At 44.1% G+C, this 16648-nt stretch overlaps 1 protein-coding gene across 1 annotated transcript in view; it reads left to right on the plus strand.

Annotated features, from left to right (window-relative positions):
• The window catches only part of CDHR3 (cadherin-related family member 3), a 32888-nt gene extending 16853 nt beyond the window's left edge, over nt 1-16035 (plus strand). The window contains exons 7-15 of the mRNA XM_010191096.1: nt 676-824; nt 2173-2362; nt 3996-4164; nt 5528-5627; nt 5773-5871; nt 9288-9514; nt 11205-11376; nt 13037-13281; nt 15850-16035. Of these exons, the coding sequence (XP_010189398.1) occupies nt 676-824; nt 2173-2362; nt 3996-4164; nt 5528-5627; nt 5773-5871; nt 9288-9514; nt 11205-11376; nt 13037-13281; nt 15850-16035 (1537 nt within the window). The remainder of the gene's footprint in view (nt 1-675; nt 825-2172; nt 2363-3995; nt 4165-5527; nt 5628-5772; nt 5872-9287; nt 9515-11204; nt 11377-13036; nt 13282-15849) is intronic.
• Nucleotides 16036-16648: the final 613 nt, after the last annotated feature.

A 16648-nucleotide genomic window follows, 5' to 3' on the forward strand; every position in this document is an offset into this window, starting at 1 on the left:
GCTATAAAACTCACTTAATTCATGGGGAATTTGAGAGCACTAGCATACCAAGCAGCAGCAGTACGGAACCATTTGCTCTATGTAAAATGAATGAGACAGACACCCATTGCAGGGAGATGTTCATTTCGGAGAATGTTTAGCTGGTGGGCACCAACAGAACTGCTCTTCCCTGCCTCCACCTACTGCAGGGGCAACTCAGTTTTTAGTAATACCGTTGTCCCCAAAAAGCTTCCAGCATTCATTCCAAAAGATGATTAATTATATTACTGCTTCTATTTTTGTTTTTCTCTTGCAAAACAAGGGAATTAAAGCAAGTTGCTTTACAAGCCAGTGGCTCTGTAGGGAGATGGACTGTGTGACTTAACAGCCCCTTCCATCTTCAGCTTCCGTGATTCTGTGAAAGTCAAATCATTTTTACTGTTAAAAAGTTGCAGGGGAAGAAGACTTATTTGTGTGACTATGTCATGCTTTATGACCATGTACCAGTTCAGCTATTGCTATGTGTCCAGCTGGCAGAAGCACTGACAGGGATATTTACCCTGACGCGCAAATGGCCATCTCTGAGCGCAGTGTGGCCATGGCTTTGCTGCTACAATTGACTGCTCAGCCAGCCTGGGATCAGCTGCCCTTGCAAACACAGGTGTGCGCTTTGCTGACTTTTGATTTGTCTTGTAGAAAACAAAGAATTTACAGGATTCCAGAGGAGCAAAGCCCAGGCACTGTTGTTGCCAATATAACAGCTACAGATCCTGATGATGAAGATACTCCCAGCAGACTTTTCTACAGCATCCAGTCTTCTGACAGATATTTTTCCATAAATCCATGTAAGACAAACAAAAATGTGCCTTCTGAAACCCCAAAAATAGGAGTGGCTACTTTAGAAAAAAATGTTTTTGCCTTAGTTTTAAATTGACTTACTTTGTTCTGTGGCTACCCCTAGAAATAAGAAATGCTCAGTATGTTATTAGGGTCAAATTCTTCGATTAGCTGACTAAGATTCAGTAAGAGGTCTTGAAGAAAGTAGACTAAAGGTGACTTCTTGACAAATATTGACTTATGGCTGGAGGGTGATGGTCCTTTGGGTGGAAGTAATATCAGCTGCCTTCTTTTTAATCTCTGAGGACTGCAGTGACCTTTCTGGGAGTCTTGACACCGTGGCACATAGAGCATAATGTCCTCTCTCCAGCCTAAAATCTGCTCTAGCACTGAAGTGCCCAGCATATACGCATCTCAGCTTCATTGCTCGATTCATGATCCTCCTTAGGCAAGGCCAAAAAAGAGACATCCAAAAGAGTCCTCTCTCTCAGGCTGGTTCTGCCTCCTCATGCTCCTGTGGGGCACATACACCAGTGCCCTGAGGTTTTTGCCCCGGGGCTGACATTCACTGACTGCTTTATTCCTTGTCTGCTATTGCTTTAGAACTGCTTGTCACAGCGTAAGAGCTGCCACACAGCACAGCACTGTGGGGCATCAGGATGATCCTTAAATGTTTTGGATTCCCTATGGCCTTTGGCCAAGTATTGCCACCCTCCCCCTCAATTACACTCCAAAAGGCAGAGGAGGTATACACTGTTCCTTTACCTCCTTTGTGCTCTGGGAATAGCACTGTGCTCTGCCACAAAAACCTTCTCTTTTTGAACAGAGGCTAACAGAAGTGAAAAAAAATGAAGTGAATGGCTGACCAGAGCACTTGACACAGTCTGTCACAGCTAAGAGCAGCTCTGTTGATGTGTGAGTTAATTTAGAGGTGCTGAAGGATGTTTGAATAAAACAGTAGAAAGCGAAGCAGTCTTACTAGCTAGAGAGCAAGAACAGTGCGGGCATTAGCAGCTCATTCTCCTTGATGCTCTGTGAGTGCACTCAATGCTGACTTGCACTAGCTCTTTGAGAGTGTAAGGGAAATTTAATTGCTTTCCAAGACCTCTGCTGAGACCATCTATGGCATATTTTTGAGCAATGGGTATCTATTCATTGAAGTCTTACACAGAACTTTCAGATCCAGTTTGTATCATTTTTAAAAAAATAAGTAAACCAGCCATGATTTGCACAGAACAGAATACTTTTTATTCTGCTGTCTGTCTGCTGAGGTACCCTGTGCTTTGCATGTACACCATGCGTGTGTGTTACTTCCCTCCATGGGGAGCATCTGACTTCTGTCTGCTTTCTGCCCAGCGACCGGAGTCCTGCAGGTGACTGGGCGAATCGACCGAGATGCCCCTCCACTGTGGATTCATTCGAACATCTCGGTGATAGTCCGAGTGCAGGACAGTGCCAGCGGGGGTCACACCAGCGAAATGGAGATCACAATCATTATTGATGATATCAATGACAACCCACCAGAATGCAATCCTTCTACCTTCAGGTATTGAGGCGCTTCATTGCCTTCGTGCTGCCTTGTTGCCCCAGACCAGTGTGCAGTCTAGGGCATGTCAGTTAGGGTCCCCAGACCTACTACAGCTAGAGGTTCAAATGGACATTTATCTTTAAGCCTTTAAATGTTAATGTTTACTGTAAGTGTCTTAGGGCACAAAACTAAATTTCCTGACATGTTCAAACTGGAGATTTGGATTAAAAATATCTGTGTGTAGCCAGATACTTTATCTTTCTTTCAGATCCCTAATCCCTTTGGATATCAAAGCCATGTGTTATAGAGTCACTTTTCTGACCGATGCAAACCCTCCTGTCTTTATGCCAAACTGTGGGGAATAATTCCCCAGAGAAAGCTCACCAGTCAGTTCTAGAGTTTTATTTTTAACTTCCTGATCTTCTTTTCTAAAGCTCTCCCTGGTGACCTGCATGATTTTTGTCCAATGCAATCTGTAAGGTCTCCAGAGCCCAGATCACCTCTTGTTATAGGTGTCCTCTGTGCATAGTAACTTGGTCATGGACTTTGCTATGGCTATGAATGCTCTGAGACATTTGTGATGATAAGGTAGATTATATTTGCAGATGAGGACATAACATTAACTCCATTTTACAGATGAAGAGTGTCATAGAAAGACCAAAGTCAAAATTGTCCATCTGAAGTGTTTGATGTGCCTGGGCTCTGATCTTTCAGGGTACACCACGTTGCACAGTGCAGTTCTTCAGGTGCACTTACAGTAGTTTGACAATACTACAGATAAAAATCCAGCATCTCAGGCCAAGAAGCTAAGCAATGAGGGATGCCCAGTTAGTGGGTATCTGTTTAAATTGCTTGCTCACTATCTAATAGAAACGTCTTGCATTTAAATCACATACTTTTATGTATTGGCAGAAAGATAATCTAATTCTTCAGAGTGCTGCTTAGTTACAACATCCATGACAATAACACAACAGTCTCTTTGTTATCTAGGGAGCTTCAATTTTGATCTGAAAGAGGCAAAAATCTTCATGGAAAAACTGCAATCGAATAAAGAACTAGCCTTATAGGGATTACACAGGGAACAAAATCAGGGCTTAATGGTATTTCAGCTGGTTCTTCATTTTTTTATATTTAATTATTTTGATTAAAAATATTAAATCAACACCCTCTGTCCCAGAGTCTATTATGTGCATCACAGATACCCTCACTGTCAACAGCAGGACCAGAAATGCTAGTGTCAGAAAAACAGCAGAATGGTTCAGCTATTAGTTAAGGAGAAAAGAATGAGCTTCTCATCAGGACAACATTGTAACACTGAAGAAATGGATATTGTAAAAATGTTTTAAAATGCTAATTATTAATTGAACTACTCTTGAACATTAAGACCTCATGGTAGCTTCTGAAGTTTAGCTGAGTTCCAGGTTTATGGTTTGGATCTGGCTCAATATTCATGTCCTGCCCATTGTACAGGGCTGCTGTCCACCACAGCGTATGGATCTAATTCTGGGTTGCTTCATCAGCTGTTGCCTATTTAGATCTAGGATTTCACTTAGAAAATAAATGGAAGTCAATGTTTTGACATGTAATGTAAGAAGAGCTCAAGAGGAGAAATATAAGTAGTTCTGATAGGAAACGCGTTTGTTTTAAACAGGAGAGAGGCAAATGAAAATACGTCTGCTGGGACATTTCTTCTTGATCTTAGAAATTACTGTCAAGATATTGATGTTGATCCATCAAACAACCAATTTAATTTCAACGGATTATCTGGTTTTGGAAGCAATAACTTCGCTCTGGAGTCTGCTGTGTCTGGAAGACTCATGGTCAGTCGCTTGTTGCTTTATGTTAGATTGTCCCATTTCAGAAGTCAACTTAAAAAAGTTCTTTGAATTCATTGTCTGTACAAGAAAAAAAGAATTACTATAGTTTGTGTCACAGTGGGTATGATGTGGAGAATGACTGTATTGACTGCATGTGAACTACATACCCTTTGGTAGGATGGATTTCTATGGATTTCTAGGGATTCTACAGAATTTGGTGAACAGAGAACTGTTTTCTCCAGTTTTAAATAAATATGCTAGATATGATTGAAAAAAAAATCCTTTTTTTAGGGACTGTGAAGCACCAACTTTGATATAGACAAACAGAAATTTGATGCCATTTCATACCCATTATTCATGACAAACTGCAGAAGATCCTTGCTATTCGGCATAAAGAATTGAAATACTTGAGAAATCCCACACTCAGTAACTGCTTCCCAGCTCCATTGGTCGGAATTGTAAAACCACTTTGAGTAGTAAATTTTCATACAGGTGTGGTGGGATTTGCAGTTGTTTTATGTTGCATGTCAAAATATGGGTTCCAGGAGCAGTTAAACATTTTTTTTACAGCTTATTTTAATTTTTTATCTGAGGTATACATGTCAATGAGCACTGCCCTTAGCTGTTACATCTGCCAACACGAAAAGCATTTTAACTCTTGTATGGGGTGTGATTGTTGTCAGCCCTTTGATCACTGTGTATGTATAATGTCACAGGCTATCTGAAGTGTCCTGTCCCTGCAGGAATTTCGCTGTAGATGATAAGCAATGGATGCTTGCGCTTTAGTCTTGCTGCCTCAGAGTTGATGAGGCTCCTACAGAAAGATAGAGAGTTCAGGAGATTAGGATTTAAATCTGTGTGAGCCATCATTTAGTAATGACTTGGCTCCTGGGTAAACACTTGTGGCTGAACCTGATACCTTTAATACGTGTCTGCAGGCGTGAGCTCCTGGAGCAACTATTGCTATTTAGCAACAGCAGATCCTTGTTGAGCCAACAAAGAGCACAGCAAAAAGCCAGCTCACTACAGACTCTTTGAATTAACCAGGTAAAAGGCCAGGACCTTATGATCCAAATGATAAAGCTTCCTGCACTTAACGGGAAGGTATTTTGTTGGCAGAAGGTAGAAGTTTTGAATTGCCAAGAGATACCAGAACGTGAACATGTAGGAAAAGACTGGAATTTAATCTTGTAAATGATTAATAGCCTAGATTACTCTCTCTCTCTCTTTCTCTCTCTCTATATATATTTCTATATATCCAAGGGGGAGACCACACTTAACAAATGCTGAAAAAAGTATTGTCATCATGTGTATTGTGACTTCAGGCAAGGAAATATAAATACAACTGTGTTTCTTTTTTATTTAGATGACTGAAAGTATTGATTTAGAAAACCCAGCTAATCTTGGAGTTGAAGTTTATTCTTTGACTGTCAGGGTGCAAGATATTGCCTGTCCTAACTACTCAAGCAAGTATCCCTTTTACACTTCTTTTGGTATTTTTTTTCTGTGCTGTAACAGCATGGATAGAATACCATATGTATTTTGAATATATGCATGAGAAAATTTCACAGCCATACTTAACTATGATTTAATCTTCTGTTATATTTCCAGATATCATCTACATTTACATCAGGATAAAGCCAGTGAATGATTTTTTTCCAGTCTTCAGTAATTTATCATATGAATTTAATGTTCCAGAAATTACTAAAGGTACTGTAAATAGCACCTACGTGATAGAAATACTGTTGTCTTATTGATAAGTACCTTTTTGCTCCAAATGGATTTTCATATATTTGAATGAGGAGAATGGCTTAAAGTACCAGTTCAACCAGGGTCTCACTATACAACCACCTCCTACCCTTAAATAGACAAAACTGGCAACAACTCCAGTTGTACAGATGGAAGCTGAGACACAGACAGATTCAGCAATTGCACAAGAAATCTGTGACAGAGCCAGAAACTTTACTCAGATGTCTTGATTTAGACCATCTTTCTGCTCGTGCTAAATTAGTCTTTTGGAGGGACTGTGATGGTGCAAAGAAGCCGCTATAGACTGACACAGACGAGTGAGGACTCCCTTGGCCCAGGAATGGTGCAGGATGGCCACTCCGCTGTCCCCTTAGACCCAGCTCACCTCGGGTGCAGTGGAGAGAGGGTGGGATGGGAGTGCTCAGATGGGGAGGCTTCACTCAGCCAGATGGCAGTCAGAGCAGCTTCTTGTGCCTAGGGCCAGGGTCCTTCCCATTCCTGCAACAGCCCAGGACCAGTGGCTGTAGATATGGCCTTAAAACTGAGTTTGTTGAAATTGTTCCCATGCTTGACTCCCACCTCAGGATCCTGGTGAGCCCTGCATTGCATGAGTTTGCAGAGCAGTGCCACGGCATCTTGCCTCCTTGGTTAATCCTCATGTGCCAGGTGCAATTGCCAGCCTGCTCTGTGCTGTGCTGCTTGGGGTACAGAGGAGTTGGCATCTTCTTCAGCTTCAGTCTCTCCCTCATATGACCCAATGCACCAAACACAGGCCTTCTGTCCCAGAACTTCACTTACTGGCTTTGTTCTGTTGGCTGAGAAAAAATTGAGAGGTCCATTAGAAACATGCTGGGTAAATCTTGACCCTCATTCTGGACTTCCTAGGGTCACAGAAAAATTGAATGTGTGAGGGACCTCTGAGGGTGTCAGGTCCAACTTATGCTCAAAGTGAAACTAGTTTCAAAGTTAGATCAGGTTGCCTGGGGCCTCATCCAGTTGAATTTTTAAAATCTCCAAGGATGGAGACTCCACAGCCTCTCTGAACCCCTGTTCCAGCTGAGCAACCTTCATTCCAGGTAATTTTACCTTGCACCCAGCTGGGGTTTCCTATGTTGCAGCTTGTGTCTGTCCTCTGTTGTCCTTACACTGTTCTATTCTGAGAAGAGTGTATCTTGGTCTTCTGTATTATCACTCCTTAGGTAGTGGAGCAAAGCACTTAAATCCCCACTTCATCTTCCCTTCTCCAGCCTGAACAAACCCAGTCTCATCAGCCTGTCCTCTGCTCGACCCCATGACATCTTAGTGGCCCTTCCCAGCCTTTCTCCAGATTGTTAGCAAACCTCTTTTACCTAGGCTCCCAAACTGGTCTCAGGTAGCTTTATGAGTGCTGAGCAGAGTAGCGTAGTCACTTCCCACCATGTGCTGGTAACACACTTGTTAATACAGCCCAGTATGTGGTCTCATGTATACCTTGTCCACCAGAGACTGGGGTCCATTCCTGCAGAGCTGCTGCCTGCTCAGTCAGGCTCAGCCTGCGCTGATGCATGGGCTTGTTCTGGCCCAGGTGCAGGACTTTCAATTTGTGTGTGGTGAGCTCTGTGAACCCTGTCAGCTCACAGCTCCAGCCTGCTGGGCCCCTCAGAACCGCAGCCCTGTCCTGCAGCACGTCCAACACTGCCCCAGGCTGCTGTTACTCCCAAACCTGCCCCAGTGGCCACATCCAACTGCAGCACTGCATCTGAGTGGAACATGGTGAAGCTGCCGTGAAACTGCAGGAGATTTAGCAGCCAGATAATCTAGTATCTGCTTGAATTCATCAAATTATTCTGGTCAGGGCAGGCTCAAAGCACAGGCAGAGGCAGCTGTGTCTATGGTCAGCAGACCCATGGGCTCTATGGTGCTTCCGTGGCCATTTGCCTAAGCCAGGAGGCAGGGGGCAGGAGGAGGAAAAGGCATGCTTCAAGCAGCCCCGCCAGCATGCCCACAACCTCATCTCCCTTGCCATGGGCAAAAGAGCAAGCCCAAATTTCCAGCTCTCACCCTCAGCTCTCTGTTTTCTTCCTTCTCTGGTCAGGAGGATCCTGCCAAGGTCCCCGAGTCTACAAAAATCACTCCTGCCTGCCCTGTGGAGACGTTATCAGCCACTGCTGAGTAGGATAAAGCTGCACCATGGCCTGGGAGGCAGCTGGAGAGACTGGGGAGGGTGGGAAGGGGGCTAGCTCCCAAGGGGTCCGCCTGGCAGAGGGACCCTGGCAGCCCTGGCCCCTGCAGGAGTCTAACTGCCAGGAAAGCAATGAGGACTAATGAGGGACAAGGTGGCACAGGGTGGCCACTCAGCAATCAGGGGACCCTGACTTTCAGCTGTTCATACCAGTGCCTTGCATTGCTCAGCAGCCTGTTATTTTCCAACTTTTATTTCTATGGTGCATGGATGGAGCTTGGCTTTCTACACTGTTTCCCAGTAGATATGATGCAGTAAATTTTGTGGCATTTTCTATTGTGTGTGTGTCTCCTCATAGCACTAACATGTACCTTAGAAATACAATACTTGAAACCCATCTGTGATGTGGGTATGTCTGCAAACCTCTCTGTGTTGACCACAGAACTTTGCTGTGTACTGAGATTGTGAAATGAAATGTTTTTGGGGCTCAGACTGCCTTTTATTTTGAGCTGGGTTGACACTAACAGGGTGCTTATTACTGCTGTACCAAAGAGAAGCCATCAGTCTGCAGTAGGGCTGGAGTTCACAGGGTCAGGAAAGAAAAAAAAAAAGCCAACCCTTCATTTACATCCTCCTTCTGCCTTACTCCGTGCATGCAGACTCTTCATCCTGTATCACCCCAGGCCATGTGGATGCATTTAACATTGAATCAATGTCTGCAGGGATGGGCGTGCACCGTCCCATCTTCATTCTCACAGTTAACAGCAGTGCCATTTGTAGTTTGCTTCATAAATGCTCGGCATGAAGGTAATTCAAACTGCTTTTCAAACACCTCGACGGACCAGCTGTGATTGCTTTTCAAGGTAGCCAAAGAGCCTTGTTCCTCCAACCGAGTCAGTGCTTGGGCTGTCACAAGGCAAGGCAGGAGTTAGTGCGTGTTGGTGCAAGGCTCAGGGCGGCCTTCACCGCCAGAGCACTTCTGTTGTGGTTCAATACAGGCTCCTCGTGTTTTGGTATTTATTGCTAGCAGGCAAGCCCATACACGGAGGAGCCATAGCACAGCAAGGTGAACTAGTACTTCTCACACCTTTGCTTTACTTCTACTTTACTCTAAAACAAATCTTTAGTTCAATTTCATCAAGTTTTGGTTGGAATAAGTACTCTGTACTACCTTTTCCTTAAAATGTTAATGAAGTATGAATTTTCTGTCCCTCAGTTGGATCCCGCATTGGGAGAGTGAATGCCAGAGACAAGGACTGGCCGCCCAGTGTCATCACTTACTCCATTGTAGCTGGAGGAGGCACCAGGGATTACACAAATGTTTTCTGGATCAGCCCAACCAAAGGAGATTTGAAGATTTTAGCTAGATTAGACTATGAAACAACTCAGAAATACATTCTCATTGTACAGGCCTCAGATCAAGAAAAGACTGCAACAGCATCTGTGAGTAAATCCACTCCTCCCCCTTTGTCTACATTTTTGTCTCTTCCTCCTGACAAGAACGGTAAGACACTGGGAAATGCACTTTGGTCTGTAAAAGACAAGTCCACCCCTGCACAGAGCTCTATATTAGTTTGATGAGGTGGTGTTCACTCAGTCTTGGTGTATTTCTTACAAAAAGGATTAAAGTAATATTTTTATATTATTAACCCTGTGGGTTTTGTTTCTAAGTCTTTTTTTCTTGTTTTACCTGGGCAATAAAATTGTTTTCTGCACCCTAGACAATTTAAGACATTCTTTATGGCTACATATATACTGGAAAATAGAAAAAGGACAGGGTTTTGAGGCCAGGTAGCACAGATTTTAGCTGTGCTTAGTGCCAAGTCCTTTTTGAGCCTCATGTAGTGCTCCTTGGCTCTGAAATACACTTTTCAATTTTGTATGTGAGGTTTTTTCACTGCAAAGTGCCCAAAGTAATGCAAGAATTGTGTTGCAGCCCATCAGTTGTGCTTTCATGGGGTGAGGCAGAGGCGCTGTGCTGCATACCTTGGGATGAGATGAGGACTTGGGCAGCCTCTTGAGATAATGTCAAGAGGCTCACCCAGTGCAGCTGTGTCCACACGGCCCACTGGGGATGGACCCTTTCATGTGCCTTCCCTTGACCATGATCTAGTTTTGTCCCGATGGTGCTACCTGGCAGGAGCCAAGAGCATGCCAGGGACCATGATATGAGCTGTGCTCAAGCTTGCTGTTCAGACCAATTTTATTCAGAAGAAAAAAATATAGGTGGCATATCCACAAGGGTATTTTATAGTCACTTCTTTCAAAAATCCTGATGTTCTTCACATCCAGACTCCTTTTTACTCCTTTTCACGTCTTCTCCCTTGTGACTGCCTTACATTTGATTTTTGCACAACTGTTGGGGGTGATACAGGTACAAGGCCTGCTTTCTATTCCAGCCAAGCACCACCCATGGAGATGCTAGGTGGGAGGTACTTAATCTCTTTAAAACCTATAATATTTCAAGGTGATTAAGGAAAATTTAGCATCAGGAGCTTTTAATGATGACAAATTTATCTGTTGCCTGTTAAAGACCAACAGACATTAGAGGAAAGAGCTTTGAGAAGGGTAACCTTTTCCTCTCAGCGAGCTAATCTCAGCTGACATTAAGCACATCTGGTGCTACCCAGGGTGCTCCCAGCCATGCAGAAGGTCATCACCAGCATTTCTCTCTTACTGGCAACACTCTATGAGGAGTCTTCCTTCCTTCTGTGGATCATGGTCTGAATTATTATCAAGTATGCTAAGAAGCCTAACTAATAACTGTGAAAAAATTTGAAAGGTTTGAAAGGAAGTTTAATGAATATGTGGTACTATTATTATTTCTCATTCTTACTATGACACAATTCAGGTGATTCAAGTAGTCAGACACATCAGCTCAAAACCCCTGCGATTTTTGGAAGATAATTCAAGTTAAGTAACCTGTCCCAGAAGAGTGCTGATCACAAGAAGTATTGAAGGTCAAAAGATCACAGTTTCTAGTAGAAACTAGATTGGGAGGGAGGTTCATTGCTCTTCAACTGCTGTTGATCAAAAGAGCAAAATGGGCAAAGCCAAGCAGTTGCTGAAGTTAATAAAATTCCAGCTCTGCACAGTGGAGGAGCTTCAGCTTGCTATTGTTCTTTTCTTTCAGGTAACTGTCAATGTTTTGGAAGTAAATGATGAAGAACCAGTTTGTTCACCTGATTTTTATTCACTTCAAATCCCAGTCAGCTTAGCTGTTGGGACCAATATCAATGGCTTCAGGATTGAATGCCAAGACCGTGATTCTGATCCCAGGTCTTTCCGTTACTTCATTAACGAAGGTACTGTGTGAGGGTGTGAGATAGAAGCAGTGCAGAAATTAATGAATGCTGGTTCACTTTGATTTGTAAATAAAAATCTAACACAGTTTATGTGCTACTTCTTATGGTGAACTAGCTGTGATGCACATGTTCTGCACATCATTATTTTGCTGCTTACCAAAAGAGATGTCTCTCCACAAGTTTCATTTGCAAGACTGGATTGCCTACTACATTAATTAATTGGAAATTAATTGCACAGTTGACAAAGACTTCAGAAGAATGAGCTGGAATTATATGCAGAATCAAATTTCCCTTCCAATTACAGCTGAGTACATCTTGAGAAATGATGGTGGGTTCTGTTAAACTGCATACCTCACCTTTAGATGTTGGTACCCAGTTCAAAACAAGTGAGCAAACCTGCGTGTCCTAGGTCCATGCTGTGTCCACTAAAATCCCATTTTAAGAATGTGTGTTGAACCTAGTAATCAACTGCATCCACTTTGAGAACTGCAATGGTATGGGATGACGCTTGGCTTCACAAAAAAGGGAACACACACTCTCTTGAGGCAATACATTTTTTGTTGTTGAGGTGATTGCTGAGAAGGAAGGAGCAGATTGTCCAGGTGCCAGTAAAAAGCTGTGAGTGTAAAAAGAGAGAACCTCTGTCCTGTTGCAGCCCTGTAACACTGCAGAGGAGCTTTGCAGCAGTGGTATTGACATATAAGCCCATAAAAAGGCTGTTTCTATGAGTAGATCAGGGTCTGACTACAGGTCCAGTTTTGGCTGTACAGACGTGAGCTGTGCCAAGCAGTTGGCCTCTGAGCCACAGAGCAGCCCAGAGACCATTTTGTGTTGTACAATAGACGTGGCCTTCAAGGTCATTTCAACTCTGGAGTTCCATGGGGCAACAAGAGCAAAGCCAGAGCACATCTGGTGCCTTTTCATGGCTCAGATCTCTTGTATGTGTGGTCTGTCCAGAGCCTAACAGCTGGGACTGGCCTACAAGCAGCCCAGGCCACTAACAGATCTCCAGTTATACAGACAGAAAATGAGGGCTTGGGAGCCAGTATCACTGAACTCCCCTCTCTGGCCCCACAGCACAGACAAAGTCCTGGGAGCAATTAATGTCCCCTGAGTCATTAGCTCTCTTCTGGGAGACCTGTTCAAAGGCCTCTGCCTCTGGGCAGAAGTCATGGAGAGGGGATGGAATGGCTTCTGGAGATGCTCGTGGTGTCCATGTGGCCTAGGGGCCACTCCAGGGACACCCCAGTAGTGGAATGAGCCCTGCAACAGCGAAGGGTCCTCACTTTAGCTGGGTGCTGCTGCTTCTGGGTGCTCTACAGGCTGTAAGGACAGGTCATTTGGGTGATCTCTTGTGTGCCCTATGGCTTTGAAGTGTTTCCACAGCCTCCTCTCAGCTGTGTCCCTGTAAATGGTCTTGTTACATATTTTAATGCTTTTGTCACTGCACTGCTTTATCTGGTTTTATATGATATCAGGAAGATTGAAGAGCCATTCTCGTCAATGATATTTCACCACACAGGTGTATAGTGATCCATAACAAGCTGTCAAAAGAAACCGATCTTTTTGCTGGTTCCACACATTTACTTTAACATGAGATTGTTTTTCTCTTTTATTCCTTTTTTTGACTTTTTTTTTCTGTTTTTGCTACTGCTTGCAGGCAATGTGAACAATCATTTTACCTTTTCACCAAGTGCTGGCTCCAACACATCTCGGCTGATCCTTGCATCAAGATTCGACTATGAGAGCGGACTTGATACAAATTGGATTTACAAACTGCGTGTCTATATAACAGACGACAATTTACTATCTGCCAGGGACAAAACTACACACCTAACTAAAACTGGAATGGTGACTTTAAACATCAGAGTTATCCCGAACCCAACAACTGTCATTACCACAACGGTAAGGTCACTGAAATGCATGTCCACTTCTGTGGTTCTTTCATGGGCTACTTTCTGTGAGAGTGAATAGGGTAGGTGTATGCAAAAGGAAAACAAAAACCTACAGTGGATTCAGTCCTGGGAAATGCTGAGCCCTGTAATCTAATTTTGAAGCTAAAGGTGGTTGATGTGCTCAGCGTCATGAAGGATTGGTCCCAGGTACAGAGTCATAACATATGCTTTGTATTTTAGTTTCTAAAACAAAAAGGGCAAGTAGCCAAAGGTCTGGGCATGCTGCCATTACCACGTAACTGGAAAGTTAAAGATTTTGGCAGCGTTATTAATAAGGAAAGAGCAAGGGTTAACCTTTGCTTGGAACCTTAAAATTACCTCATGCATTTTGCACTACCTCTTTTTTTATTCATAGCTATTCACTCTGCCAGCTTCCTTGCACTTGAATGTGCTTCTTTAGCTGTGGGACACATTCATCTGTGGCTACCATAGTTGAAATAGGCAACAACAACAACAAATCCTCATCACTTGGAAGGGACATTTTTCCACCCCTGAGGTCACCCTCATGTAAAACCTCCAGCTGCCTGTCAGGAGTTGAAGTAGTTGTGCACAGCCTCATCATGTTGCAAGGTTTCAGCAGGTTTCGGACAGGCAAAGCCAGAGGGGTGGGATGGGTCTTTCCTGAGCTCCCTGCCCATATGAAGACCCATAGCTGGGCTGGGGAAGCCTGCACAGCTTTTGGCAGACAGAGTGGGATCTGGCCTTGTACAGCCTGTGGAGCTGTGTCCCTGCAATGCAGTCTACTCCTCTGCACAGCCATCTCAGGCAAGCTCTGGCTCACCAGTTTCACTCTGGAGCTGATTTCCATTGGGCTGGTGCATGACGTGAGGACAGTTTGCTTTCGTCCTGCCTGCAGAAATGGCACAGCTCTGTCTCCATCCTTGTGCCGGTTGCTGCCTTCATCCCTTGCTGCATCATCTCTCCATCATCCCAAGTCCATCCATTTTCTGCCTACCTGCAGGTGGCATTATCCTTTTCTCCCCTGCATGCAGGAATAAAAATATGAGGATGCTGGTGAAGGGGCAAAAGAGCTGTTCACTGTGAAATGGTCTGGATCTGCTAGGGACTGCTGGTAACTGAACCAGAACCAGAGGATCCTGCAAACAGCGCATACAAATCTGGATGCTTTGCTATGAAAATGCTTAAATGCAGACTGATTAATAACCCTGTTGTTATCTAATGCTCTGCTGGGAAGGAATAAATGGTTTTCTCACAGCCTTCTCCTCCCCCTGCTTGATGTGGAAATGAAAAGTTAAGCTGAATAACAAAACTTATTCTGTGTTTCTTTCCCAAGCTTTACCACAAATACAAATGGTCTAGACCACATACCACAGCATTAAATCTGCCTCCCAGGAGATACCAGCCTTCCATGTTCAGTCTATTTTCCAGAGAAGCACTTCCATTGCAGCTACTTCTCCCATCACTACTTGTTACACGTGTTCAGTGCAGTGACTTGATGGCTGAGATGCTGAAGGCTGGTAGTGTGGAAAAGAAGCCCCATTACAAGAAGTCACTTGTGACTTCAGCCCCAGTGAGGATGGAGTGGTGGTGGCAATCTTGAGATTATCTGGTAATTTCTCTAAGGATTGGATATACCTTTTTTTTTGCAAGGCTGTGTAAGGGATTTTAAAGCTATCCTTAAACAGGAAAGAATTAGATCCACTACTAAACTTCATACACAATGTGATTACAAATGGCTTACAGAAAATTAAATAAAAACTTCAGTAGGCGATCAAAACTAATAGTACCACACTAGGTAATGACCAAGGTAGAGCAAACCAGTAATTTCTGAGCCATGTGAGGATAGTTTGTGAGGACAGATGTGTCCTTAATGAATGAGTTGCTAGCACCAAGTGATGTGCCAGCTCAGAGCCATACCTCCTGGCTCTTGGGAAGATGCATGAGATGGCAACTGCTCAGGAATTGTGGGGTTTTTTCCCTTCTGGAAAAAGTCACAGGAAAACCAAAAGGAGTTTTATTTCTCTTTATACAATAACCCAGTTCCTCAGGGTTCAACTCCTTTTACAGAGGGGGACGAATGATCACTACAGTGATGATGACCTACTTCCAGTTTTGCCTTAGGTAACAAGAAACCATTATCTCGGTAATGGCAGTATTCCCTGAACTCACTCACCCTCCAACAGTGTGCTCACAGCTTCTCAGGCAACCCGAGGCTTTTAAACTCCACTATGGCAGGCTTTCTTTAATAGAAAACATTGAACCATGGTCTGGAACCTCCTTTTTGCATTATGAGTGGGCTCTATTTCACCTGCCTGTGGTTGCCCCAGTAGCTTGGTGGTCCATCCCAGTCACCTGAGCCACCTTGGCAGTCAGCAGGCGGGTTCATGGGATGAAACAGTCTCCAGCAGACGCTGTCTCCCTCTGCCCATCATCTGCAGAGCTCCGGGGCAAGCGTGGGCCAGATGCTTCAGTGCAAAAGTTCAGTCAGATGAAAGGTAGTGTCAGTAACCTTACAAATATGCAGCCTTGAGAAACTTTTCCTATCTTCTTTTAAAAGCCTGGCTTCACTCTTGTGACAAAAAAGGAAAACCTCTACTCTGAGTCAGCGTGGTACGTGCCATTCGTCATCACCCTCGGCAGTTTGCTGCTCCTGGGACTGCTGGGGTATCTGGGGTTCCTGCTGGCGACGTGGCTCCGCACTCGCTGCCCCGGCGCAGGCAGAGCAGACGGCACACCTCTGTGAGTCCTCCCAAATGTCCCAAATGTGCTGGCACCTGGCAATGGCAGCGAGAACTCGGGCCTTTCAGCCATAACAATCTACACTTTGAATATTTTATAGTGGTGTGCTGTTTCCTGTAGCAAATGTTATTACCAGCTACAATGATATTTGGTGTTAATGATATGAAATCAAGGGAAAATGTCCATGGCATTTTTTTTTCAGGGAATTACTACTGTTAGCATTAGCTGAAGGTAACAATAGCGGAATTAACAGTTTGACCTCTAAAGGCAGCTATGCTCATGAGGCGCAGTCAGAGGCTGTGCCTGACTGAGCTAACCAAATAGAAAAATGTTTCTGGTTTGCATTTGGCTCCCGCTCCAAGGGAGCTCCCACCTAGGTAGTTACTGGTTGCATTTTCCTCCCTCTCAGCCACACATCCCAGAGTCCTTTCCAAACCTTGGTGCTCATGCCAAATTCTTTGTTCTTGCAAAACTTCGCAGATTTCCTGGAGTTTTACCCAAGCCCGTTGCAAGGCTGTGGCCCATAAAGCTTCACAGGACCTCTAAGTGCTTGTGCTTGGCAAAAGCCACGGAAGCACCTGGGACCGGCGCTGGTCCATTGTGAGAAGTGGCAGGGG

This window comes from Mesitornis unicolor, unplaced genomic scaffold (genome assembly GCF_000695765.1).
Source record: "Mesitornis unicolor isolate BGI_N332 unplaced genomic scaffold, ASM69576v1 scaffold32488, whole genome shotgun sequence".
NCBI classification, from domain to species: domain Eukaryota; kingdom Metazoa; phylum Chordata; class Aves; order Mesitornithiformes; family Mesitornithidae; genus Mesitornis; species Mesitornis unicolor.